The following is a 25,762-nucleotide window of genomic DNA, read 5'->3' as shown; positions in this document are numbered from 1 at the left end:
TTAAACTGTCGACATATTCATATGATCGGAAGAATCTTCATTTCAGGGGCGACAACTCTGTCAGTACTTGTGGACCCGGAAGCGATCGACGGATTGCACAATTTATTGAAAATCATATATATGTAGTCGTCGAAGCTGGAGCCTCGTGTATTGAATGCACTGATTGAAGATTGAAGAGTTGTTTCAGAAGGCAATGGATAACGAAGAAAGCTCATCATCGTCATCAGCTGTGAAGCAAGTCGTGCGTAAAACACTTATCATTGGTAGGTTAATTGGACGTTCATACATCATACGAGGTTTATTGTAAATATAAGAGAAAAATAAAAGTAACAGTAGTAACTAGATAATATTTAAAAGTTACGGTTTGTTAATACCTCACTACAAACCTGGATTTAGATTGAATAATTACCCCAGACACAATAAATGCCAAATGGGAACCTTTGTCAGGTAATCTGAGTGGTGCTACAACTAATTATATCTGTAATAAATTCATTAACTGAGCATCAAATGAATGACGACAAATACACAAGTGTAGGGTTATACCAGAAAACGTGGATGACAACAAGGGAGTAGTAATCGTATTATCGACGCAATCCGAAATCCGAAAATGCTTTTACTGCATGGATGCTTTTTTATGATTGAACTATAACCATCTGGGGTATTTCCAAATGACGACATCCGATGAGCTCCGCCGTTCTTTCGTCTGTTTGTTTAGGCTGAAGAAATTAATTAACATGCGTCCTTTTTTTAAATCTTTATAGATCACTGTTAACCAATCAGTTGCGTAAAACAAATATTGTCTCCAGTTTATTTAGCTGTCCTTGCAGCATGCAGACGGTAGCCCAGTCTCTGGTCACGCTCAGTTGCGTTGCGTATCATCAGTGCCCCTTTAATGAATGTTCACAATTCGATGTTGATGGTGTAGAATTTTCGATCATTAAATTATATAACTATTTCCAGCATGTCAGGACATGTTGGTGTGGTATGATTTAGTCTGGCCATGGCCTGTGAAATATGTCCCCACTAAATAAAGAGTGAGTGAGTATGTTTTGGTGCCTCTTGAAGCAAAAGTCCAGCCAAAGACGTGTATAGACGTCCGTGGTCCAGCCATATCTTGATGGGACACCAATAAGGGGCTTCACATATTTTAGAAACTTCATAATGAAATTGAAAAAGAACAAAACTTATTGTAATAGTACATTTTGAGTTTTTACAATTACAATACTCGTAAAATATGACATCACTATATATAATTAGGGTTACATGTTATGAAAACCAACATCATACAAACGTCTCAAACGTAACTCAGTGTCACTTGGTTAATTGACTTCTCACGAATCAAAGGATTACCACCAGCGGAAGTGTATTGTCCGGATAAGTGAGACAATTTTGTGTGCATTTCAGTGTTTTGTGTATGAAAATGACCGTCCGGTTCCGGAAACTGAATTTCCGGATATACGGGTAAATTGATATAGTAATTATTTCGTTTTGAATGAAAATCATCCGGGAACCGAGGTTTCCGGGTATCTGAAGTCCGTATAAGCGGGGCATGACTGTACTGTTATTATCAAATCAGGTTTCACACAAGAGAAGCTAATTTCCCAACTGTTATTGCAATGTTACCATATTGTTACCATATTGCTATTATCACATCACCATATTGTTATTACCATATTGTTACCATATTGCTATGAAATCATGCCTCTCACAAGAGAAACTTATTTGTAATATTGTCTCATTATTTTTGCTGTTACATGCGAATGATGTTGGTCATTTGAAGAAAATACAATGACATTGATTCAAGTTTGTCCTGGAAATAAAAGAACATACTAAAGAAGGGGTTTGTGTTTTTTCGGATACACTTAAACATTTTGAATGAAGATGGGAGCCATTAATCACCTGATATGGTGAAGATTTATACTATGCCCAAGGATATGAACGATGAAATCAGGATTAGAGTGAGTGTGTGAGTGAGTTGGGTTTAACGCCGCTTTTAACAGTATTCCAGTTATAATGCGGCGTGTCAGCTTAATGTGGGAGGAAAGCCCGAAGTGATGCAGGTCTCAGACATTTACCACTTCGGTGAAACCCATGAGCACGGGTATGGTGCTGACAAACCTAGAACATAATCGGGGCGAACCTGGATTCGAACCCACAATCATAGGTTTCTGGCGTGCCCAAGGGACGCAACTCTGCACAGCGAATCGTGGCGCCTTAGACGACTGGGCTACCCATGCCCCCATCAGGTTTAGAATTGCTCCCTAGAACCTATGCTCTAGTCCATATCAGATCACCAACAGCTGAAATATTGCTGAGTTCACCAAAGACAAATAAGCCACTTAAGTACTCTCAGGAAATCACAATTCATATGGGCTTATCTTTGTTGTAGAGAACATCGGCATGGCAACAACAGCTGATGATTTGACTCGCTGCTTTGCCCCGGCACTACAGAAGTGTGGTAAGGACCGCCCCGTTATACAACTAGCTATTGACAAGAAGGGCCGGTCCCTGGGGTACGCAACCGTCACAGTCCCCCTCAGCACGGTGGAGCTGTTCCTGGACTTCAACGATAGGTGAGTTAGTGAGTGAGTGAGTAGCTTCATCAGTTGAAGAAGGAGTGAGTGGGTAGGTCAGTGAGTGAGTGGGTAGGTTGATGGGTGAGTGATTGTGTAGTTTGATGGGTAAGTGAGTGGGTAAAGGTCAGTGGGTGAGTGAGTGGGTGAGTAAGTGGGTAGGTCAATGGGTGAATCAGTGTGTAGGTCAATGGGTGAGTGAGTGGGTAGGTCAATGGGTGAGTGAGTGGGTAGGTCAGTGGGTGAGTGAGTGGGTAGTTTGATGGGTGAGTGAGTGGGTAGGTCAGTGGGTGAGTGAGTGGGTAGGTCAATGGGTGAGTGAGTGGGTAGGTCAGTAGGTGAGTGAGTGGGTAGGTCAGTGGGTGAGTGAGTGGGTAGGTCATTGGGTAAGTGTGTGGGTAGGTCAGTGGGTGAGTGAGTGGGTAGGTCAGTGGGTGAGTGAGTTGGTAGTTTGATGGGTGAGTGAGTGGGAAGGTCAGTGGGTAGGTCAGTGGGTGAGTGAGTTGGTAGTTTGATGGGTGAGTGATTTTGAATGTTCATAGGTGAGTGTGTAGGGTAGGTCAGTGGGTGAGTGAGTGGGTCGGTCAGTGTGTGAATGATTGAGTGAGTGGGTAGTTGATTGGTGAGTCAGGGAGTAGGTCAACAAGTAAATAAGAGGGTGGATGGCTTCATAGAAGGATGAGTTAGTGAGTGACCTGTGGCCTTTAATAAAATAAAGACTTGAATGGAGTGATATTCTAGTGTCACTTGAGTAAAAGAAATTGTGTCAATCACTTGAGGCTATCCAAGTTGCCGAACTTGTTTCAAGTAATAAAGAGTATTTCAAATTATTTAACAGGCTTTTAGCAATATTGCAAGGGGGCTATCACAGGACATAGGCTATATGTAATACAGGGGAACCCAGACTAGCCAGCACACCCACAGCACTACCAAACATTCCTCAAGTACATTGTGACCGCCTCCGTGGTCTAGTGGTAGAGCGTCCGCCCGGAGAGCGGAAGGTCTGGGGTTCGATCCCCGGCCGCGTCATACCAAAAGACGTTAAAAGATGGTACTTGTTGTTACCCTGTCTGGCGCTCGGCATTAAGGTGCTTAAACAAGGACTGGTCGGCTCGGAGTCAGTATACTGTGTCTGAGTGGGGTATTCATGTTAAACCGCGGCATGGTATCTCAGTGTGCTAGCACTATAAATCGGCATCACTCCGGACTAGTACAAGCAGCCACACAAACACACACACGTACATGCACGTCGCTATATAAGTGCAATAATCTTGGACGCGAGGTTAAACCTCATTTCACCTCACCTCACCTCAAGTACAGTGTTATAGAACTGTAGGTACATCAACAACGACAAGGTCCGAGTGATGATGGGTGATAAGCGGGTTGGCACTTGGCAGTCACAGGGGAATGGCGTGTTCATGTCGTCACCGGCGAGAAGGTCGACAGCCGACACCGTCACCTGCAACACCACCTTCGTCCACAGCCTCATCGATGGTGGAATGTATCTGAGACACAAGAAGTTTAAGGTTCCCGATCATGTTATTGCAGCAGCGCTCACAGACGGTAAGCTGAGTCTACTGGGAGATCTCAAAGTCTCTTATTTGCATGTACCGTATTCAATGTAATAAGCGCCCAGGGTGCTCTCAAAATTAGAAATAGGGGGCTCCTATTAGAATATTATTTTGGTGAAAAAACCGATGAGGACATTTCGAGGCATTGATTGCTAAGAATACGTTCAGTGACACTTCACTGTCATGAAGACACCTTGGATGCAGAAGAATTCTATGACATCTCGAGGCATTAATTGCCAAGATTATATTGAGTGGCACTTGATTGTCATGACGACACCCCTGAGACAGAAGAATTCGATGAGGACATTTCGAGGCATTGATCGCTAAGAATACGTTCAGTGGCACTTCACTGTCACGAAGACACCCTTGGTTTAGTGGTTTATGCTGACAGCCTGAAATGTTTATATACGACAGATATATTTTTCCAGAATTTAATTGCCCATAATCTAGGGTGCATATAACACACGAGTGCGTATTATACGCGAATAAATAAGTCTCGTGTACATTGATCAATCCGAAGGGGTGCTAATTGGGATTGTTCACTAGCCAACACATTAGCAAATATCGCTGTGGGCGCATATTAGAGCGGGGCGCTTATTACGTCGAATACGGTAATTGAAAATAGCATAATTAGCATTCAGTTACACAAGTCATAGTACTAACATGATGTTGAGGAAAGTTGCTTACTATTGTACTACCTCCTAAACAGGTCATTGATGTGTTCTATAAGGTGTGCCAGAAACCTATGGTCATGGGTTCGAATCCTAGGTTTGTCTGCACCATACCTGTGCTTATAGGTTTCACCAAAGTGATCAACGTCAGCATCACTTCAGGCTTTCCTCCCACACTAAGCAGACACGCTGTGATATAGAACAACTTAAATGCTGTTAAAAGCTGTGTTGAACCAATTGCATAGTGGTGTATGTTATATCATTACGTAAATATTACCACTTTCTAAGCAAAGTGGGGCATGGGTGGCCCAGTCGTCTAAGGCACCACGATTCGCTGTGCAGTTTTGCATCCCTTGCGTCCCCCCAGAAACCTATGATTGTGGGTTCGAATCCCGGTTCATCCCAATTATGTTTCTAGGTTTGTCAGCACCATACCCGTGCTCGTGTGTTTCACCTAAGTGGTAAACGTCTGAGACCTGCATCACTTGGGGCTTTCTTTCCTCCCACATTAAGCTGACAAGCCGTGATATAACTGGAATAATCTTAAAAGCGGCGTTAAACCCAGCTCACTCACTCACTCACTCTACGCAAAGTCAATGTTGTTCATGGTGTATTCATATGTTGGCGTTATTCTTGTCAGGTACAGACAAACTGGTGTCCCTTGGAAAGTCTGTCTTTGAGAGCCAGGAGACCCTTAAACTCAGCCGACTATTCTCTGGGGCAGTCTATTGTACAGCAGGTAGGTCATATGTTACCAGGAACAGTCTACTGTATAACAGGTAGTTTATTTCTAACCAGGAACAGTCTACTGTACAGCAGGTATGTAAGTTCTAACCAGGAACAGTCTACTGCACAGCAGGTAGGTCAGTTCTAACCAGGAACTGTCTACTGTACAGCAGGTAGGTCATATCTAACCAGGAACAGTCTACTGTACAGCAGGTAGTTTAGTTCTAACCAGGAACAGTCTACTGTACAGCAGGTAGGTCAGTTCTAACTAGGAACAGTCTACTGTACAGCAGGTAGGTCATATCTAACCAGGAACAGTCTACTGTATAACAGGTAGTTTATTTCTAACCAGGAACAGTCTACTGTATAACAGGTAGGTCAGTTCTAACCAGGAACAGTCTACTGTATAACAGGTAGTTTATTTCTAACCAGGAACAGTCTACTCTACAGCATGTAGTTCAGTTCTAACCAGGAACATCATCATTGTAGGTGAATGACACCATTGTCAGGAAATGATTGGACCGCTGTTACAGGTTTTCGTTGTTATCTGCCTTGAATATACAACAATATATACCATAGCTACACGATAAATTGCAAACAATGAAGAACGAAGTGTGGTTTATTTCATGATAAAACATTGATCTATCATGATGTCGTTTCTGGAGATTCGAATATGCGCTCACAACTTGATGATGTTATGCATTGGACGACATAGTTTTGAGATGGAAGGGTCTAGAGAGATGTTTGCCATAGATTTAGCTGGGGTACGCATGTATAAACGAGATGGCCGAACAATCGCATACACAAGTGAGAGAGATGTGACGGCATTTTGGAGAAAAGGTACAGATAATCAACGTGTGGACTGTGAGAATAGGCGGGATATACCAAACCTTACCCATCTGTTTATAGACTGGACTGAGGTTGGATTCTATTCAGGGAGTCATCATTAGAATTAAGGTCACTATTTTGAAAGCTTGTACATTAGATTAACATCCTTAAGGAGGCTGTACATAATGTTGATATCTCATAGAAACAATATATGACTTGTGATCATTATTATCGTATAATCAAACACTGCAGGGAGAATAAAGGGCGCATGGGTTTACTGTCCCTGCAGTGTTTTATTTACGATAAACAACTCCCACTCGCCGTATATTTCTTAAATATATGATGGTGAGAGACAGGTCGCTGACCCAGCCATGCACCTGTCCTTGGTGTTGCAGGTGTCAGCCCACGGAACGCTGTGTTCTGGACCGATGAAACCTCACACCAACTGGAGGAGATCACCAAGAGCCCTGGCTGCGTTGCCATTGGTCAGTGCGGGTATGACCTGAGTACAGACAAGCTGGTGGACACAGCTGTACCCCAGCTGCAGGCGTTTGAAGCACAGGTAACAACTGCAGCATTCAGAGACCACTTTGGGTGTCCTGGTCATGTTCATAGACATCTTCCCGAGGCAAGGGAGTTAACTGACAGCATAAGTCCAGTTTCCACCCTTGCCAAACTAGGCTGGAATTACGGAGTTATGTCTTGGCTTGACTAACGTGTCTATGCATAGTCCAATCAAAATCGCAGAACGAAATCGACATCCGGCTTTATTTCAGTAAATTGCATGATTGTGCTGACAATCAAGGTTCTCATGTGATTTGATGCATTTCATGTTGTAAGACCCGTTTTATTACATTATAGATCTTGATTATCTATTGGATCGTCTTTACTGGGCAATATGAGAAGTGGAATCTGATTGGTCAATAGGAGGGACATAGAAGGGACACGCTAGGATCGAGCCCAGAAATTCCAGCCCAATTCGGCAAGAGTTGAAACTAGACTTTCACAGTCAGTTAACTCCCTTGCCTCGGGCAGATGGTTCATAGACTGTTGTTGAGAGAGCTGAATTAGGATCGTGAGGCAGCATGTGTGACCTGTCTGATTGCGTCTGTCACACCTTGATAGTGTAGCAGGGCGTGGAATCATCCCACAGATGACATCCTTACCTTGTCAGCTTGCTGACGGGGTTAACCTCTTTGGTCATGTGGATAAGGCGCCCGACCTCGGTCAGAAGGTCCGCGGTTCGAAACCCATTTTATGGCCGCAACATTGGCGCTCAACGTGGGGCTGAGCACGTTCATATTAGATTTGAGCAAATAAGCCTCAGTACCCTACTATGCGGCCCGGGACGTGCCTTCTGTCGACGGGGGAGCATGTAGCAGGGTGTGGAGTCATCCCACAGATGGCCGCAACAATATCATAGAATGCTGCTCATACTATCAATCACCAGTTATCCTCGCCCAGATTCATTGTTCACAGACTGCTTGGACATGGCTGAAATATTGCTAGCTGAGGCATTAAACAAGTTCACTCACTGAGAGATGTTCTGTGAATGTCTGCAAGAGCTCATACAATGATATGTTAGTTTGCATGATACAAAATATTTTTTGATAATACCAGTTCATGTTTTCATGATGGGCATGTCTGGATGTGTGCTACAAGTTGCCTCCCTTGTTTGAATTTGTAAATGTTAGTTACTTCCCTTGTGTTACTACTATTTCATACCAAGCATGAGTGAGTGAGTGAGTGAGTTGGGTTTAACTCAGCTTTTAACGGTATTACAGTTATATCGCAACATGTCAGCTTAATGTGGGAGGAAAGCTGAAGTGATGCAGGTCTCAGACGTTTATCACCTTGGTGAAACCCACAAGCACGGGTATGGTGCTGACAAACCTAGAAACATAATCGGGGCGAACCGGGATTCGAACCCACAATCATAGGCTTCTGGCGTGCCCAAGTGACGCAACTCTGCACAACGAATCGCGGCGCCTTAGACGACTGGGCCACCGGTGCTCCCACCAAGCATGACACAAGCTCAACAGCTCCAATATTGTATTTGTTAAACATTACGAAGTTGCCTTCTCCTACAGCAGATGTAAGCCATTAGTGTAAATTTTGCAGGCATCAGGTATACTGAAAGCCTTGAAAACATGCCATGAGATTTAAATTCCAAAAGTATGGCTAGCATCAACTTTGGGACTGATGGCAGTGTTTGTCAGCGAAATTGACCAGGCCGCAGGTGGCAGTGACGGCCTAACTGCTTCCATTCCCGTTACAAGCAGGGTGTGAACAACTGGAACATGACTTGAACTGTTGCACTTTGAAAAGAAAAGAAAAGATCTGAAACCTGAAATACATCGGATGACTTAGCAGTATATTGCATCTGCCGATCATGTTACTCACAACCGACAGTCTCTGTCGGAAGGTCAAGGTCAAAAAGATGGCGGCACTTGTCCTAGATAAACAAGGCGATTATCTGAACTTCATTTGGATTGACTTGATACACAAAGAGAGGTATGTGGAAAAAAGCAAGTGAGTGTTAAAAGACTTTGGCAAGGAGAAAAAACCTTTGTCAAAAGTATCTCCAGAGATGTCTCCTGGTACAAGGTGCTATACCAACTGTATCTACCATGTACAAGGTGCTATACCAACTGTATCTCTCATGTACCAGGTGCTTTACCAACTGTATCTACCATGTACCAGGTGCTATACCAACTGTATCTCTCATGTACCAGGTGCTATACCAACTGTATCTACCATGTACCAGGTGCTATACCAACTGTATCTATCATGTACCAGGTGCTATACCGACTGTATCTATCATGTACCAGGTGCTATACCAACTAATGTAACATGTACCAGGTACTATACCGACTGTGTCTACAATGTACCAGGTGCTATACCAACTGTATCTACACTGTGCCAGGTGCCATTGCAACTGTATCTATCATGTACCAGGTGCTATACCGACTGTATCTATCATGTACCAGGTGCTATACCGACTAATGTAACATGTACCAGGTACTATACTGACTGTATCTACAATGTACCAGGTGCTATACCGACTGTATCTAACATGTACCAGGTGCTATACCGACTGTATCTAACATGTACCAGGTACTATACCAACTGTATCTACCATGTACCAGGTGCTGTACCGACTGTATCTACCATGTACCAGGTACTATACCAACTGTATCTACCATGTACCAGGTGCTGTACCGACTGTATCTACCATGTACCAGGTACTTTACCGACTGTATCTAACATGTACCAGGTGCTATACCAACTGTATCTAACATGTACCAGGTGCAACACCAACTGTATCTACCATGTACCAGGTACTATACCAACTGTGTCTACCATGTACCAGGTGCTATACCGACTGTATCTATCCCCAGATTCAGCTGGCTATCCGGCTCAGCATGCCACTTGTTGTGTGTGAGAACAAGGCCAAGTCGGAGGTGATGGCGCTGCTCACCTCATACAAGGACAAGTTGCCTCGGGTCGCAATCCTTGCCACCCCAGCCAGCCAAGACGACATCACAGACTATCTGGATCATGGTTTTTACTTTTTCATAACTGGTCAGTTCTCACTTTGTCATCATACTGAACCTCTGATTGGTTAATCAGAGTCAAATATTCTTGTAAGAAAAATATGCATATTTAGATTCAAAGAAATGGAAACAAATTACCATTCACTATGTCCATAGCACATGAACTTAGAGTTGTAGGATACTCTGTTCGATGTGTATTGTTGTTCATTGCATGTGTGTTACTATTGGTCACATTAATGGCGTTAGGAATTTAACCTTTAGCCTGCTGAATTGTTTTCACACTTATTAGCCCTGCCTGCTTGATTAATTTTAGCATAAGGCGCTGTAAAGAGGGTGGGTGATTTCAAACAGTCGATGCTCCATTTAACAAGGGCCAATTAAAGACATATTATGCACATTTATTCCTGATAGAACGGTTAAGGCCAAAACGAGCACAAAATTTGTAAATTTTCATGATCTTGCCTGAATTCCGTTATTGAAGGTGGTTTACCTTGCATGTTAGGAACCTTTTTAAATCGTTAAATTTGTGCAAATTGATTTCAATAATCAGATCTCCGATATCTTAATTATAACTGAGAGTAAATTCGACAGTAGCAACACTGCTATTGAAACACTCTGTCGAACTGGTTCGACAGTAGCTTTGAGAGCTTTAAGTCTTCTCAGAAGTCAGTTCAATTGTACCTAATTTGTAAACAGTAATAGCCGATGTGTAAAAAGTAGGCTTCGCTGGCACAGAGATTAGTGATGTCATTAGAAGGTGGTCTGTGCAACCCAAGAGGGGGGTTTTAGGGGTTGCTTATATAGAATTTGGGAATTTTGTGATTTGTACAAACTAGGTATGAGCATGATATATATACATAACAATAGATAGATAAGAATTCAGCCAGCCATAAACAGAGATCAAGGATACTACATCCCTCCAGCTTACCATGATCTCATCAGCTCGCCAAAACAACACTGAACTATTATCTCCCCACTGGCTTCCCATACATTCCTTCTTAGTAATCCTTGTGTTAATCCCATACCCATCAATCACTGTACATCAACCCTATCTCTTGTATAAACTTGTTTATCACAACTACCTATCAATCAGTGTGCATCAACCTTATCTGTTATATAAACATCTATCTATTGTTATGTATATATATCATGCTCATACCTAGTTTGTACATCATTTGCTTGATAACAGTGTTAGAATCTACACCGAAACGTCGCCCAATTGTAATAAAGAAGTTGCTCATCCATAACAATTTTGTCTTAGTCATTGTTACGTCATCGGTTACCATGACATCACAATCTAATGACATCACTAATCTCTGTGCCACCGAAGCCTACTTTTTACACATCGGCTATTACTTACCGACTCCCTAAGTGGACTGCAAGCCCTCCAAAACAGAATACCAAAAACCGACCTAAATTAATAAATAAAATACTTAAAAGCTCCAACGACCTAACTAAGGCAGGCAAACAAATAACCTTCTTGTGGATACCCGCCCAAGTAGGAATATACGGTAATGAAAACACTGATAAAGTAGCTAAACTATCCCTCAAAATCCCAGAAATAAGCTTAAACCTACCCATCTCAAAATCGGAAATTAAAAGTGTAAACAAGCAAAAAATCACACAAAAATGGCATAACCTATATCTAAACTCAAAAAACCAAATCAAAAAAGTGCTCAGCAAACCACTAACCAAACCAAAAATTCTCCATCCATCAAAAACATTTGACAGAGTAATCACTAAACTCCAAACAGGGCACACCAACCTAAATAACCACCTAAAATTTTTAAAAAAAACCACTACAGGTAACTGCCCACACTGCAAACAACCAGAAACCCCAGAACACGCACTCATCCACTGCACACACTACCTAACACATCGAACCGCATTACAAACCATCCTCAATCTAAACAAGGCTCTCACTCTAGAAGCAATACTAAACCCACAAAATAAACTAGAAAACTTCAAGGCCTTAGGCGTATTCTTAATTAAAACGGAACTAATAAAACGCATCTAAAAACACAATAACCTACCAAATCAAAATCACATAAACAAACAAACATCCACCATACCCAGCTCCCTTAGTTCTCCTCCCCAACCCCATCGGCATCTATTCCAAATCTCAAAATTCCCAAATTCTATATAAGCAACCCCTAAACCCCCCTCTTGGGTTGCACAGACAACTTTCGCCCCTTTCGGAAACACATTAAATGGCCTGGCCGGGCCCGTGTGCGAAATACGCATCAGTCGGAAAGCGCACGTTAAATCTCCAAAGTAAGTAAGTACAGTAAACTACGGTTATAACGAACACGCTTATAACGAACTGACGGATATAACGAACTTACTTTTTGGTCCCGACTATTTGCTGTTGTTATACTGTATATATGCTTATAACGAACTACGGTTATAACGAACTAAAATTAGTAGTCCCTTTGAGTTCGTTATAACCGTACTTTACTGTAGTTTGTACATCATTTGCTTGATAACAGTGTTAGAATCTACACCGAAACGTCGCCCAATTGTAATAAAGAAGTTGCTCATCCATAACAATTTTGTCTTAGTTACCATTCCAACTTCTAAATGCCACTCAAAGAAGTTAGACATTTTGGGTGATATATAGTATAAATAATGCACACACTGTATGTAGATCCCAATCTTGTAGGTGACATGTGGAAGCCAGTTTCTGGTGATATATAGTATAAATAATGCACACACTGTATGTAGATCCCAATCTTGTAGGTGACATGTGGAAGCCAGTGTCAGGTGATAAATTGTATAAATAATGCACACATTGTATGAAGATCCCAATCTTGTAGGTAACATGTGGAAGCCAGTTTCTGGTGATATATAGCATAAATAATGCACACATTGTATGAAGATCCCAATCTTGTAGGTGACATGTGGAAGCCAGTTTCTGGTGATATATAGTTTAAATAATGCACACACTGTATGTAGATCCCAATCTTGTAGGTGACATGTGGAAGCCAGTTTTGGGTGATATATAGTATAAATAATGCACACACTGTATGTAGATCCCAATCTTGTAGGTGACATGTGGAAGCCAGTTTCGGGTGATAAATTGTATAAATAATGCACACACTGTATGTAGATCCCAATCTTGTAGGTGACATGTGGAAGCCAGTTTTGGGTGATAAATTGTATAAATAATGCACACACTGTATGAAGATCCCAATCTTGTAGGTGACATGTGGAAGCCAGTGTCGGGTGATATATAGTATAAATAATGCACACACTGTATGAAGATCCCAATTTTGTAGGTGACATGTGGAAGCCAGTTTGGGGTGATATATAGTATAAATAATGCACATACTGTATGGAGATCCCAATCTTGTAGGTGACATGTGGAAGCCAGTTTTGGGTGATATATAGTTTAAATAATGCACACACTGTATGAAGATCCCAATCTTGTAGGTGACATGTGGAAGCCAGTTTCGGGTGATATATAGTGTAAATAATGCACACACTGTATGTAGATCCCAATCTTGTAGGTGACATGTGGAAGCCAGGGTCAAGCAGCCCTGTCTGGAGTTGGCTCCTTGACTGTACGGCAGAGCAGCTGACCAGAGTGATATTGTCCAGCCAGATGCCTATGACGGGATGCCAGACAAGCCTGTCCTCCCTGGCTGAGGCCGTCGCTACAAAGACGGGGAAAGAACTAGAAGATGTGCGGAGAATCCTGAGAGACAACACCATGAGGTTTTATGGTCTGTCTGAAGTGGAATCACAGGGAGAAGAGAGTGGCATAGATATCGGGTGTAGCGTTGATCAAACAGTGAATGTGGAAACCAACTGGACCTATAGGATTCTGTTGTGGTTGGCTTTTGTTAGTGGACTGGCAGCGATGTACTTCTATGGCAACTGAGCAGGTCTTGTGTAACAGGTTCCAAGGCTGGTTCCATAGTGACCACTGAGCAGGTCTTGTGTAACATGTTCCAGTACAGTGGCCACTGAGCAGGTCTTGTGTTACATGTTCCAGTATAGTGACCACTGAGCAGGTCTTGTGTAACATGTTCCAAGGCTGGTTCCAGTATGGTGGCCACTGAGCAGGTCTTGTGTACAGGTTCCAGTAGGGTGCCACTGACCAGGTCTTGTGTACAGGTTCCAGTATGTTGGCCACTGAGCAGGTCTTGTGTACAGGTTCCAGTAGGGTGCCACTGTCCAGGTCTTGTGTACAGGTTCCAGTATGGTGGCCACTGACCAGGTCTTGTGTACAGGTTCCAGTATGGTGGCCACTGAGCAGGTCTTGTGTACAGGTTCCAGTATGGTGCCACTGAGCAAGTCTTGTGTACACGTTCCAGTATGGTGGCCACTGAGCAGTTCTTGTGTACAGGTTCCAGTATGGTGCCACTGAGCAGGTCTTGTGTACAGGTTCCAGTATGGTGGCCACTGAGCAGGTCTTGTGTACAGGTTCCAGTATGGTGCCACTGAGCAGGTCTTGTGTACAGGTTCCAATATGGTGCCACTGAGCGGGTCTTGTGTACAGCTTCCAGTATGGTGGCTACTGAGCGGGTCTTGTGTACAGGTTCCAGTATGGTGCCATGGAGCAGGTCTTGTGTACCAGGTTCAAAGGCTGGTTCCGGTGTGGTGGGCTTGGTGTGTGTGATTCCCGAAATCAGTTGACACTTTACAAAGAGACTTTAATAATTTGAGTACATTATCTTGATTCAATAAAGAAAAATAAACAGTAAATCTGGAACGTTTTGCGGCATGGCGAAAGGTGCTGCGAAAACTGCAAATGACACACATTCACAACAGATGCATGACACAGTTATTTTTGCAGACCAACAGACACTGTATAATGTCCACACACATGACAAAAGTCACTTGGGGTCCAAGTCTTGCTCCTAGCTCCTCGATGTGGACCGGTCTGCTTCCACATAAATATTAGCCTTTCGACAGTCGTAAAACTCAAGATCTGCACAGCATAGAAGGACAACAGAATTAGTTCCAATAACTTCCATCACAATATTTAAAAAAATTCTGTAAATCTACAATCAATGAGGCCCAAATTACCCTTTTCTGTATTATGCACAGTCAGCAGTATTCAATCAATGTCACTGCGGCCGTTAATTATCCAGTCTCGACCAGACAAATCAGTGTTTTCATAATTCCTTCTGTGGGGAAAATTAATTCTTCATTTTTCATTGCAGCAAAGATAATTTCCTGTTTTATTTCTGTACTGATGGATCTAACCAAGTAACATAAATATTTTCCATAAGTTGAATAAAGCAGATGAATTGCATGAAGCTACATACAAAAACGTTTCTTTGGCACATTTTCTCAAATAATGATGAGGATGATAACACTTGTTATATTATTTATTGAAAACAAAACCTATGAGAGGGCAACACGTTCTATTTTTCCCAACAAGAAAACCAACAAACACAAGTGGGACACATAGAACCCTCTCGATAATACAATGTTAGTTGTCAAGCATGTCAGTAAACAGATAACAGTGAGTGAGTGAGTAAGTTGGGGTTAACGCCGCTTTTAACAGTATTCCAGTTATATCACGGCGTGTCAGCTTAATGTGGGAGGAAAGCCCGAAGTAATGCAGGTCTCAGACGTTTACCACTTCGGTGAAACCCACGAGCACAGGTATGGTGCTGACAAACCTAGAAACATAATCGGGGCGAACCGAAACAGATAACAGAGTATGAATCATATGATGCCGGTAAAATATAGTTTTTGAGGGGATTTTTGGTGACGATCCGATGTTTTCTTTTGATTGTTTTTTTAACGCCGCCCTCAGCAATATTCCAGCTATATAACGGTGGTCTGTAAATAATCGAGTCTGGACCACAGAATCCAGTGATTGACATTATGAGCATCAATCTACGCAAATGGGATACGATGACATGCATCAACCAAGTCAGCAAGCCTGACTACCCAATCCTGTTAGTCGCCTCTTACACGTATCGTCGCCTTTTATGACAAGCATGGGTTGCTAAAAAACCTATTCTAACCGTGATCTTCACAGGTTGAAGGGGCGGTCGGGTAGCCTTGTGGTTAAAGCGTTCGCTCGTCACGCTGAAGACCCGGGTTCGATTCCCGACATGGGTACAATGTGTGAAGCCCATTTCTGGTGTCCCCTGCCATGATATTGCTGGAATATTGCTAAAAACGGTGTAAACCTATATTCACTCACTCACTCACAGTTTGAAATTATGTACAGGTGTAAACAGATTCAATGTCATTTGCTTAAACATGATCACAATTCCAAAACAGGACTTTGGCTAGCACCGATGATCATCAACATCGTGATTAACAGACACACCCAGGAAAAGATATCTGTAAACACACACTGGGAAACATTCGTAGGTATGATAAACCGAAAATACCCGGACACTAGTTTGTTGGCGAGTTGCCCAGTTTGACTGGCGTCAGAACATTGCGCAGGTGCTGGTCACGTCATGGATCACGTGACTCGACGTCTCGCGTCTGCCTCATCAGTGGTCATAAACCTGACTCGGATGCTGGACCTGTGGCGTTCCAGATAATACTGACCACCTCCACACGTAATCCCGAGATTTTTTATTCCCCGCCCCTTGGGGTATATATTGTGGATAACATATCGTGAATGTAGCCCAACTCAGAGAATGTTGCCGTACATGCACACAATAATCACAACAATCCGCAACACGATGTGAGTAGTCGTTATGTCCGCCGTCGTTGAGGGCTCGAAGTGTTGAGGACCGTTGCAATAGCTCTGTTGACACAGCGTCAAACACACGATCAGCCCCATGTTGACGGCGCACGTGGTCTGGTTGGTGGGACTGAGGCCGGAGAACAACTTGATGTCCGTGTAGGAAAAGATGTAGCCGTTGCTGCATCCGCGGATAATAGTCTTCAATTCACCTGCAAATATACCCACCATCTTAATAAACCCAGTCGTCCGAATGTATCCCATCATATATTCTATATTCTGTATTAGCCCACTATAATTTCTTTTAAAATATACCCCGTTATCTACATACACCCCATCATCTGAATATACATTGTCATCTACATATACCCGTATCATCTAAATATACCCCATCATCTAAATATACCCGTATCATCTAAATATACCTCATCATCTGAATATACCCCATCATCTGAATATACCCATCATCTAGATATACCCCGTCATCTAAATATATACATGTACGTATCATCTAAATATACTCCATCATCTAAATATACCTCAACATCTAAATATGCCCCATCATCTAAATATACCCCGTCCTCTAACTATACCCCATCATCTGAATATACCCCATCATCTAAATAAAATACGTACCATCTAAATATACCCCTCATCTAATTATACCCCGCCATCTAAATATACCCTGTTGATCTAAATATACATCAACATCTAAATATATCCGTCATCTAGATATAGCCCGTCATCTAAATATATCTCAACATCTAAATATACCCCATCATCTAAATATATCCGAATCATCTGAATATACCCCATCATCTAAATATACCCCGTCATCTAAATATACCCCATCATCTAAGTATAACCTGTCATCTAAATATGCCCCATCAACTGAATATACCCCATTATCCGAATATACCCCATCATCTAAATATACCCCATCATCTAAATATACCCCGTCATCTAAATATACCCGTATTATCTAAATATACGCTATCATCTAAATATACCCGTATCATCTGAATATACCCCATCATCTAAATATACCCCGTCATCTAAATATACCCCGTCATCTAAATATACCCGTATTATCTAAATATACGCTATCATCTAAATATACCCGTATCATCTGAATATACCCCATCATCTAAATATACCCCGTCATCTAAATATGGCCCATCATCTAAATATACCCCATTATCTAAATATACCCCCTCATCTAAATATGCCCAATCATCTTAATATACTCCGTCATCTAAATATACCCCGTCATCTAAATACTCCCCATCATCTAAATATACCCCGTCATCTAAATATACCCCATCATCTAAATATACCCCGTCATCTAAATATACCCCGTCATCTAAATATACCCCGTCATCTAAATATACCTCAACATCTAAATATACCCCGCGATCTAAATATACCCCTTATCTAAATATACCCCACCATCTGAATATACCCCATCATCTCAATATGTACGTATCATCTAAATATACCCCATCATCTAAGTATATCCCGTCATCTAAATATGCCCCATCATCTAAGTATATCCCGTCATCTAAATATGCCCCATCATCTAAATATACCCCATCATCTCAATATACCCCGTCATCTACATGTACCCGAATCATCTAATATTGAATATTCCCCATCATCTAAATTTACCCCGTCACCTAAACATACGCTATCATTGAAATATACCTCATCATCTAAATATACCCCGTCATCTAAATATTCCCCGCCATCTAAATATACCTCAACATCTAAATATACCCCGCGATCTAAATATACCCCGACATCTAAATATATCTCAACATCAAAATATACCCCGCGATCTAAATATACCACCTCATCTAAATACACCCAATCGATCTGAATATACCCCATCATCTAAATATATACGTATCATCAAAATATACCCCATCATCTAAATATACCCCATCATCTGAATATACCCAATCATCTGAATATACCCCATCATCTAAATATACCCCGTCATCTAAATATACACCGTTTTATCTAAATATCATCATCAATGACGTCACAAGAACCGTACTTCTTTCTATATTCATACTTTCTGTGTGTGACATCTGTCTTCGCCTGAAGCGCCCATTAAATCAGTCAGTCTGACTGTGACGTCATATTGGCGCATGTGCCGAACTTACCATCTGTAGTCGTCGTCTCGAGGACGCACATGGTCTGGTTGATCTCAAGGTCGCAGTCCTTGCTGTAGACGCCGCCGTAGTTGACCCTAGACGTCATCATCGCCTTCACATCATGTTCGCACGACGTGTTTGGGCCGGAACCGGAACACGAGTAACAGCTGAGACCGGCTGAAGGAGAAGGCGTTACACGTGATGTTTGTTTGTTTGTTTGTTTGTTTATTGTTTTAAAGCCGCACTCGGCAATATTTCAGATTTATAATATATATAATCGTGTCTGGACAAAATAATCCAGTGATTGATATCATGAGCATCAAGCCACGCAATTGGGATACGATGACATGCATCAACCAAGTCTGACCACCCAATCCCGTTAGTCGCTCTTACGAAAAGCACAATCCCCTCTTAGGACAAGCCTGGGTTGCTGAAGACCTTACCTAACCTGGATTTTCTTGGATCTTCATTTACCTTGTCTTCAAGAAACACAAGCATCTGTTTTCATCAAACGAACGATAACAAAACGATAAATTAGGGATTATATATATTATAACTTAAGGTCACAAAAATTCAGTAACTAGATTTATATGCATCGTCTTTAAAAATGTCATTTCATCAAATATGGTGAGTGAGTGAGGTTGGTTTTACGCCGCTATTAACAACATTCCGGCAAAATGACGACGGGGGTACACCAGAAATGGGTTTCACATTGTACCCGTGTGGGGAATCGAAACCGGGTCTTCGGCGTGACGTGCGGACGCTTTAAGCATGAGGCTACCCAACTACCCCTAATCATGTTTTATAGCTCACCCCCAGGTGAATGAGGTGAGGGGGGGGGGGGGGGGGGTATTTGGTAGTTGGGTGGGTAGTAATCTGGTAATACTTTTATAATGGTGAGGTGAGGTGAAATGGGGTTTAACGTCGCGTCCAAGATTATTGCACTTATATAGCGACGTACATGTACGTGTGTGTGTTTGTGTGGCTGCTTGTACTAGTCCGGACTGATGCCGATTTATAGTGCTAGCTCACTGAGATACCATGCCGCAGTTTAACATGAATACCCGACTCAGGCACAGTACACTGACTCCGAGCCGACCAGTCCTTGTTTTAGCCCCTCAATGCCGAGCGCCAGACAGGGAAACAACAAGTACAATCTTTTAACGTCTTTTGGTATGACGCGGCCGGGGATCGAACCCTGGACCTCCCGCTCTCCGGGCGGACGCTCTACCACTAGACCACGGAGGCGGTCCTTTTATAATGGGCTACTCGAAACCTTAGATGTGTTTCCCCAATAATCCATACATTCAATCAAGAGTTGCATGAGCGAGTTTGTGTGTGTGTGAAAGCAAATTTCTCTTCTTTGCATAAAAATAAGGACTAAATTGAGACTTTGATGAAACCCTCGAGCATGGTACAGACAAACCATGAAACACAATCAGGGCGTAACTGGGATTCGAACCAACCACCGTCGACCCGGCACTGACAACGAGTCGTGACTGTATTGGGAAACAGAGAGTGGCAACACTCGGTCACGTCCTCACCGAGCGTGGGCACAGCTGATGTGGGTGGTTTGTGATTTGCCAATTCGTATTCAGTAACCGTGTAATTTTGTTGAAACTATATGAGTTAATCATTGTGCTTTTATACATCTTGTTTTAGTATACCCGATGGCCTGTAAAACTGCCGAATATTTGTTTCGAAAAGGGAGAAGGGCTCAGTCCACCCACCGACCTCGATCCGCGTGTGGGTGCACTTGTTCACACAAGCTTTGAGAGACTGTAGCCATACAAAAGTATATTTTACTCGCATGTACTCTGCATCTTCCCGGATGCTGATTACCAAACACCCGGGTCTTATCGTCTTTGTGTCAATAGGCATCCGACGTAACTAAGCAGTATATATATAACTGTTTTTTACATACACGCATCTATCTTGAGCTTAACGAGACGTTAAAAAACGTGAGTGAATTCACCATCGCTACGATACCCAAACATCTACAGGCGTCACACACGACACCGACATACATACAACGGGAACTTAGTCATATATCCGTGTTTAGCTTGAACCAAAACAAAGATTGAAGTTATTTGGATCTCTGTACCCTGCTTAGACATTCTGATGACGTTGAATGTGTGTTGTGGTTGACTGTTGAGTGAGTGAGTGAGACGGTGGAAGTTGGTTGGTTGGTTTGTTGTTTAACGCCGCACTCAGCAATATTCCAGCTATATGACGGCGGTCTGTAAATAATCGAGTCTGGACCAGACAATCCAGTGATTAATAGCATGAGCATCGAGCCACGCAATTGGGATCGATGACATGCATCAACCAAGTCAGCGAGCCTGGCCACCCGATCCCGTTAGTCGCCTCTTACGCCAAGCATAGTCGCCTTTTACGGCAAGCATTGGTTGCTGAAGACCTATTCTACCCCGGATCTTCAAGGGTCAAGACGGTGGAAGTGAGTTGGCGTAGAGCGCTATGGTGTGAACCAAGATTCTTCATCTTGACGAATGTGGAATTTGAACATTGGTTTTGTTAAATAGTTGGATGTTTATCGTCACGCCACGTTTGATTACTCACATAGGCACAGTGTGTGAAGACCATTCTGGCGTCTCCCAGCGTGATATTTGCTAACAGCGTTACAAAATAACTCACTCACTCACTCACCCAGGCCGAATACAGAACTTGAAGGGACTCGTGAAGACCCGGGGTAGAATAGGTCTTCAGCAACCCAGGTTTGCCGTAAAAGGCGACTAGGCTTGTCGTAAGAGCGACTAACGGGATCGGATGGTCAGGCTCGCTGACTTGGTTGATGCATGTCATCGTATCCCAATTGCGTGGATCGATGCTCCTGATGTCAATCACTGGATTGTCTGGTCCAGACTCGATTATTTACAGACCGCCGTCATATAGCTGGAATATGTCTGAGTGCGGCGTTAAACAACAAACAAACAAACAAAAACAGAATACAGAAGGTCCGAACAACTGGACAATATAACTTTGTTAAACAATTTGTCAGTTGTGACATTATGACTGAAATACCTTTCGTGAGTGTGCATTACCTTGTCATTAAGTGCTACTATTTCAAAGTACACTTCTTTTGTTTAACTAACCATCATAACGTTTTTTCAGAAAGACAAATATATTTACATATATACAAACCCGTGGCGACCCTTCCCACAAAAACAACAAACCACCCACGCCATTGCTCAACGTGTGAAATTAATCTCTATATTTATTGAAAAACCTTTCCTTCATTTGAAACAAGCTCATCATAATATCTTCCTTCCTGGGGACCCAGCCACGTCTCCCTCCCCCCTGGCGCGTGTTGCTAGGGGTGGGAGCAACGGTCGTGTTTGCTGGCAATCTCATGCGTCAAGTGTATGCTATTCACTTCCATGTCGGTCAACTCAGATCTGATAGGAAGCATATTCACAGAGTATTCATAGCTCGGTAAAGGTTTGAGTGAGTAAGTATGGTTTTGCGCCGCTTTTAGAAATAGTCCAGCAATATCACGGAGGGGAACACCAGAAATGGGAATCGAACACGGATTGAAATTTATTGAAATAATTGAAATGTTTCGTAAAAGGTCCAGATTTAACAAGCCATCGAATAGTGACTGAGTGTGGTTTTACGCCGTTTTTAGCAATATTCCAGCAACATCAGAAACCATCAGCACCAGAAATGGACTCCACACACTGTAGCCCAAACCACCAATATTGACACCAGGGGTTTGCAGATCACAAACATTGGCGGGGCACCACCCATTTACAGACACCCTACTTTCAACCCATCAAGGCACCATGTTTCAACAACATCGTCTTGATAACTGTATTTACAAAGATATACCAGAACCCAATGCTCAGCCATGAGGACATGGAGAATCGCCCTAACGTGATGCGCCTGAAATATATTTTCTGAACCTTTCGCAGGTGCACTCGGGTGATTAAATGCATGTCCCGGGGCAAGTATACAATTCATACAGGACCAACTCGAGCACATTTATCAATTATCTATTCTTTACATATCCATGTTGATGGGCCTGTCTTGAGCAAACTCGGTTCTTAAGAAGAAAAACAGTATTTCTGTCTATCCTTTCGCTTCTTCTCAACGACAAGCTTCACGTCACACGTGTTGTGAATAACATACGGAATAAAACACAAATATTGCTTTTCATAAACAGAATAAGTAACAGTATTGATAGCAGTAAATACGTCATTAAATTGTTAATTCCACAGTATTTCTTCCGTGACATTCGTCAGCGTTCTGTACGCATCTAATTTAATGCTATATGGAAGAGTACATGTGCATGAATGACACAAACATTCGACAGCATTGTTGATGGTCAGGAGTATTTTCTGAACAGGTATGTTATGAGTCCTGACTTGAAACAGTCCCGCTCGTCACGCTGAAGACCCGGGTTCGAATCCCGACATGGGTACAATGTGTGAAGCCCATTTCTGGTGTCCCCCGCCTCGATATTGCTGGAATATTGCTAAAAGTGGCGTAAAACCATACTCACTCACTGAAACAGTCCAGTGCAGAGAACTTGAATGAAACGCAAGAGTTCAAGGCAGCAGTACAGTAAACTACGGTTATAACGAACACGCTTATAACGAACTGACGGATATAACGAACTTACCTTTTAGTCCCGACTATTGGCTGTAGTTATGCTGTGTATATGCTTATAACGAACTACGGTTATAACGAACTAAAAATAGTAGTCCCTTTGAGTTCGTTATAACCGTAGTTTATACTGTACTTGCACATAGATCTGAAGGCTCTGGCCAACATATTTCAGATTTGATCTCGGGATTTTTAATAGCTTCAACAAAATTAGAAATCTTGTATGTCAATATAAGCATCTGCCTTTATCGCGATTGAGCTTTGTTAATAAGCAATGACACTGACCATCAATTGTTAGCTGATGAAACTAGAATTAATCACAAGGCGTGTACAGTCATGCTTAACAGACATGTTCAGGCGCTCCTGTAGGAAACGCAAGCCCGACAATGCGTTGTTGAGTTTAATGCACGACTTACTAGTCCCTCCCAGTCCAAACAGCCACAGGAGTAGCAGACCGTATCCTCCGTCACTCGACCCCCACATCGTTCCCCCTGCGTCCGTCAGTGGTCAGCGCGGCGATACATTGTCCCACTGAACCGCGTCCTGCATGTTATAGTGCCAGACTCCCACCATCAGATGCAGGGTGAGATGATGCAGGAGATGCCTCGGTTGCTCACTGAACGTGGGAGTGTTACCTGGACAGTCATTAATTGCTTCACACGACGCTCCTCCTCCACCTGTGTCATAGGGATGTGATCCACGCCTCCTCAATAGAGGTAAGTAGGGCCCGGGGTACTTGCGTTCACCATTTGTTTGTGTCTCCTGTAGATTGTGTCTCTATATGTTCTGGTGTTCCCCGTGTCTCATGTTGACTGACTCAAAATGTTCTTGTGTTCCCCGTGTCTTAAGTTGATTGTCTCTATGTTCTTGTGTTCCCCGTGTCTCATGTTGATTGTCTCTATGTTCCTGTGTTCCCCGTGTCTCATGTTGACTGCCTCTATATGTTCTTGTTTTCCCCCTGTCTCCTGTTGATTGTGTCTCTATATGTTCTGGTGTTCCCCGTGTCTCCTGTTGATTGTGTCTCTATATGTTCTGGTGTTCCCCGTGTCTCCTGTTGATTGTGTCTCTATATGTTCTTGTGTTCCCCGTGTCTCCTGTTGATTGTGTCTCTATATGTTCTTGTGTTCCCCGTGTCTCCTGTTGATTATGTTGTCTCTATATGTTCTGGTGTTCCCCGTGTCTCCTGTTGATTGTGTCTCTATATGTTCTTGTGTTCCCCGTGTCTCCTGTTGATTGTGTCTCTATATGTTCTTGTGTTCCCCGTGTCTCATGTTGATTGTGTCTCTATATGTTCTTGTGTCCCCCGTGTCTCCTGTTGATTATGTTGTCTCTATATGTTCTGGTGTTCCCCGTGTCTCCTGTTGATTGTGTCTCTATATGTTCTGGTGTTCCCCGTGTCTCCTGTTGATTGTGTCTCTATATGTTCTGGTGTTCCCCGTGTCTCCTGTTGATTGTGTCTCTATATGTTCTGGTGTTCCCCGTGTCTCCTGTTGATTGTGTTGTCTCTATATGTTCTTGTGTTCCCCGTGTCTCATGTTGATTGTGTCTTTATATATTCTTGTGTTCCCCGTGTCTCCTGTTGATTGTGTCTCTATATGTTCTTGTGTTCACCGTGTCTCCTGTTGATTGTGTTCTCTCTATATATTCTTGTGTTCCCCATGTCTCATGTTGACTGCCTCTATATGTTCTTGTTTTCCCCCTGTCTCCTGTTGATTGTGTCTCTATATGTTCTTGTTTTCCCCCTGTCTCCTGTTGATTGTGTCTCTATATGTTCTTGTTTTCCCCCTGTCTCCTGTTGATTGTGTCTCTATATGTTCTTGTTTTCCCCGTGTCTCCTGTTGATTGTGTCTCTATATGTTCTGGTGTTCCCCGTGTCTCCTGTTGATTGTGTCTCTATATGTTCTGGTGTTCCCCGTGTCTCCTGTTGATTGTGTCTCTATATGTTCTTGTGTTCCCCGTGTCTCCTGTTGATTGTGTCTCTATATGTTCTGGTGTTCCCCGTGTCTCCTGTTGATTGTGTTGTCTCTATATGTTCTGGTGTTCCCCGTGTCTCCTGTTGATTGTGTCTCTATATGTTCTGGTGTTCCCCAAGTCTCCTGTTGATTGTGTCTCTATATGTTCTGGTGTTCCCCAAGTCTCCTGTTGATTGTGTCTCTATATGTTCTGGTGTTCCCCAAGTCTCATGTTGACTATGTCTCTATATGTTCTGGTGTTCCCCGTGTCTCCTGTTGATTGTGTCTCTATATGTTCTGGTGTTCCCCAAGTCTCATGTTGACTGTGTCTCTATATGTTCTTGTGTTCCCCCTGTCTCCTGTTGATTGTGTCTCTATATGTTCTTGTGTTCCCCATGTCTCATGTTGACTGCCTCTATATGTTCTTGTTTT

General features: G+C 42.7%; 2 protein-coding genes across 7 annotated transcripts; one reads left to right on the top strand and one right to left on the bottom strand.

Moving 5' to 3' along the window:
• The first annotated feature begins 61 nt into the window (after positions 1 to 61).
• Positions 62 to 14,636, top strand: LOC124117728 (3'-5' ssDNA/RNA exonuclease TatD-like). 6 transcript variants are annotated; one of them, XR_007220445.1, is made up of 8 exons: positions 62 to 263; positions 2,390 to 2,573; positions 3,910 to 4,136; positions 5,456 to 5,554; positions 6,765 to 6,931; positions 9,771 to 9,954; positions 13,436 to 13,994; positions 14,149 to 14,636. XR_007220445.1 is itself a non-coding variant. In XM_048394485.1 (8 exons), the coding sequence occupies exons 1-7, from the start codon at positions 194 to 196 to the stop codon at positions 13,807 to 13,809; spliced, it is 1,305 nt and encodes a 434-aa protein (XP_048250442.1). In that variant the 5' UTR covers positions 62 to 193; the 3' UTR covers positions 13,810 to 13,813; positions 14,149 to 14,636. The 6 variants fall into 6 exon arrangements, 3 of the variants coding, with proteins under 3 accessions (XP_048250442.1, XP_046335670.2, XP_048250443.1); XR_007220443.1 differs by having other exon boundaries at positions 14,033 to 14,636; XR_007220444.1 differs by having other exon boundaries at positions 13,436 to 14,032.
• Positions 14,637 to 16,035: 1,399 nt separating this feature from the next.
• Positions 16,036 to 24,041, bottom strand: LOC124117730. The gene is made up of 3 exons (XM_046479719.2): positions 23,795 to 24,041; positions 18,762 to 18,929; positions 16,036 to 16,805 (listed from the first exon to the last, which is right to left on the bottom strand). The coding sequence occupies exons 1-3, from the start codon at positions 23,859 to 23,861 to the stop codon at positions 16,540 to 16,542; spliced, it is 501 nt and encodes a 166-aa protein (XP_046335675.2). The 5' UTR covers positions 23,862 to 24,041; the 3' UTR covers positions 16,036 to 16,539.
• Positions 24,042 to 25,762: the final 1,721 nt, after the last annotated feature.

Source organism: Haliotis rufescens, unplaced genomic scaffold (genome assembly GCF_023055435.1).
Source record: "Haliotis rufescens isolate VD_foot unplaced genomic scaffold, xgHalRufe1.0.p SCAF_13, whole genome shotgun sequence".
NCBI classification, from domain to species: Eukaryota; Metazoa; Mollusca; class Gastropoda; order Lepetellida; family Haliotidae; genus Haliotis; species Haliotis rufescens.
The sequence above is the reverse complement of the archived record's forward strand: the minus strand, read 5'-3'. Positions and strand labels throughout refer to the sequence as shown.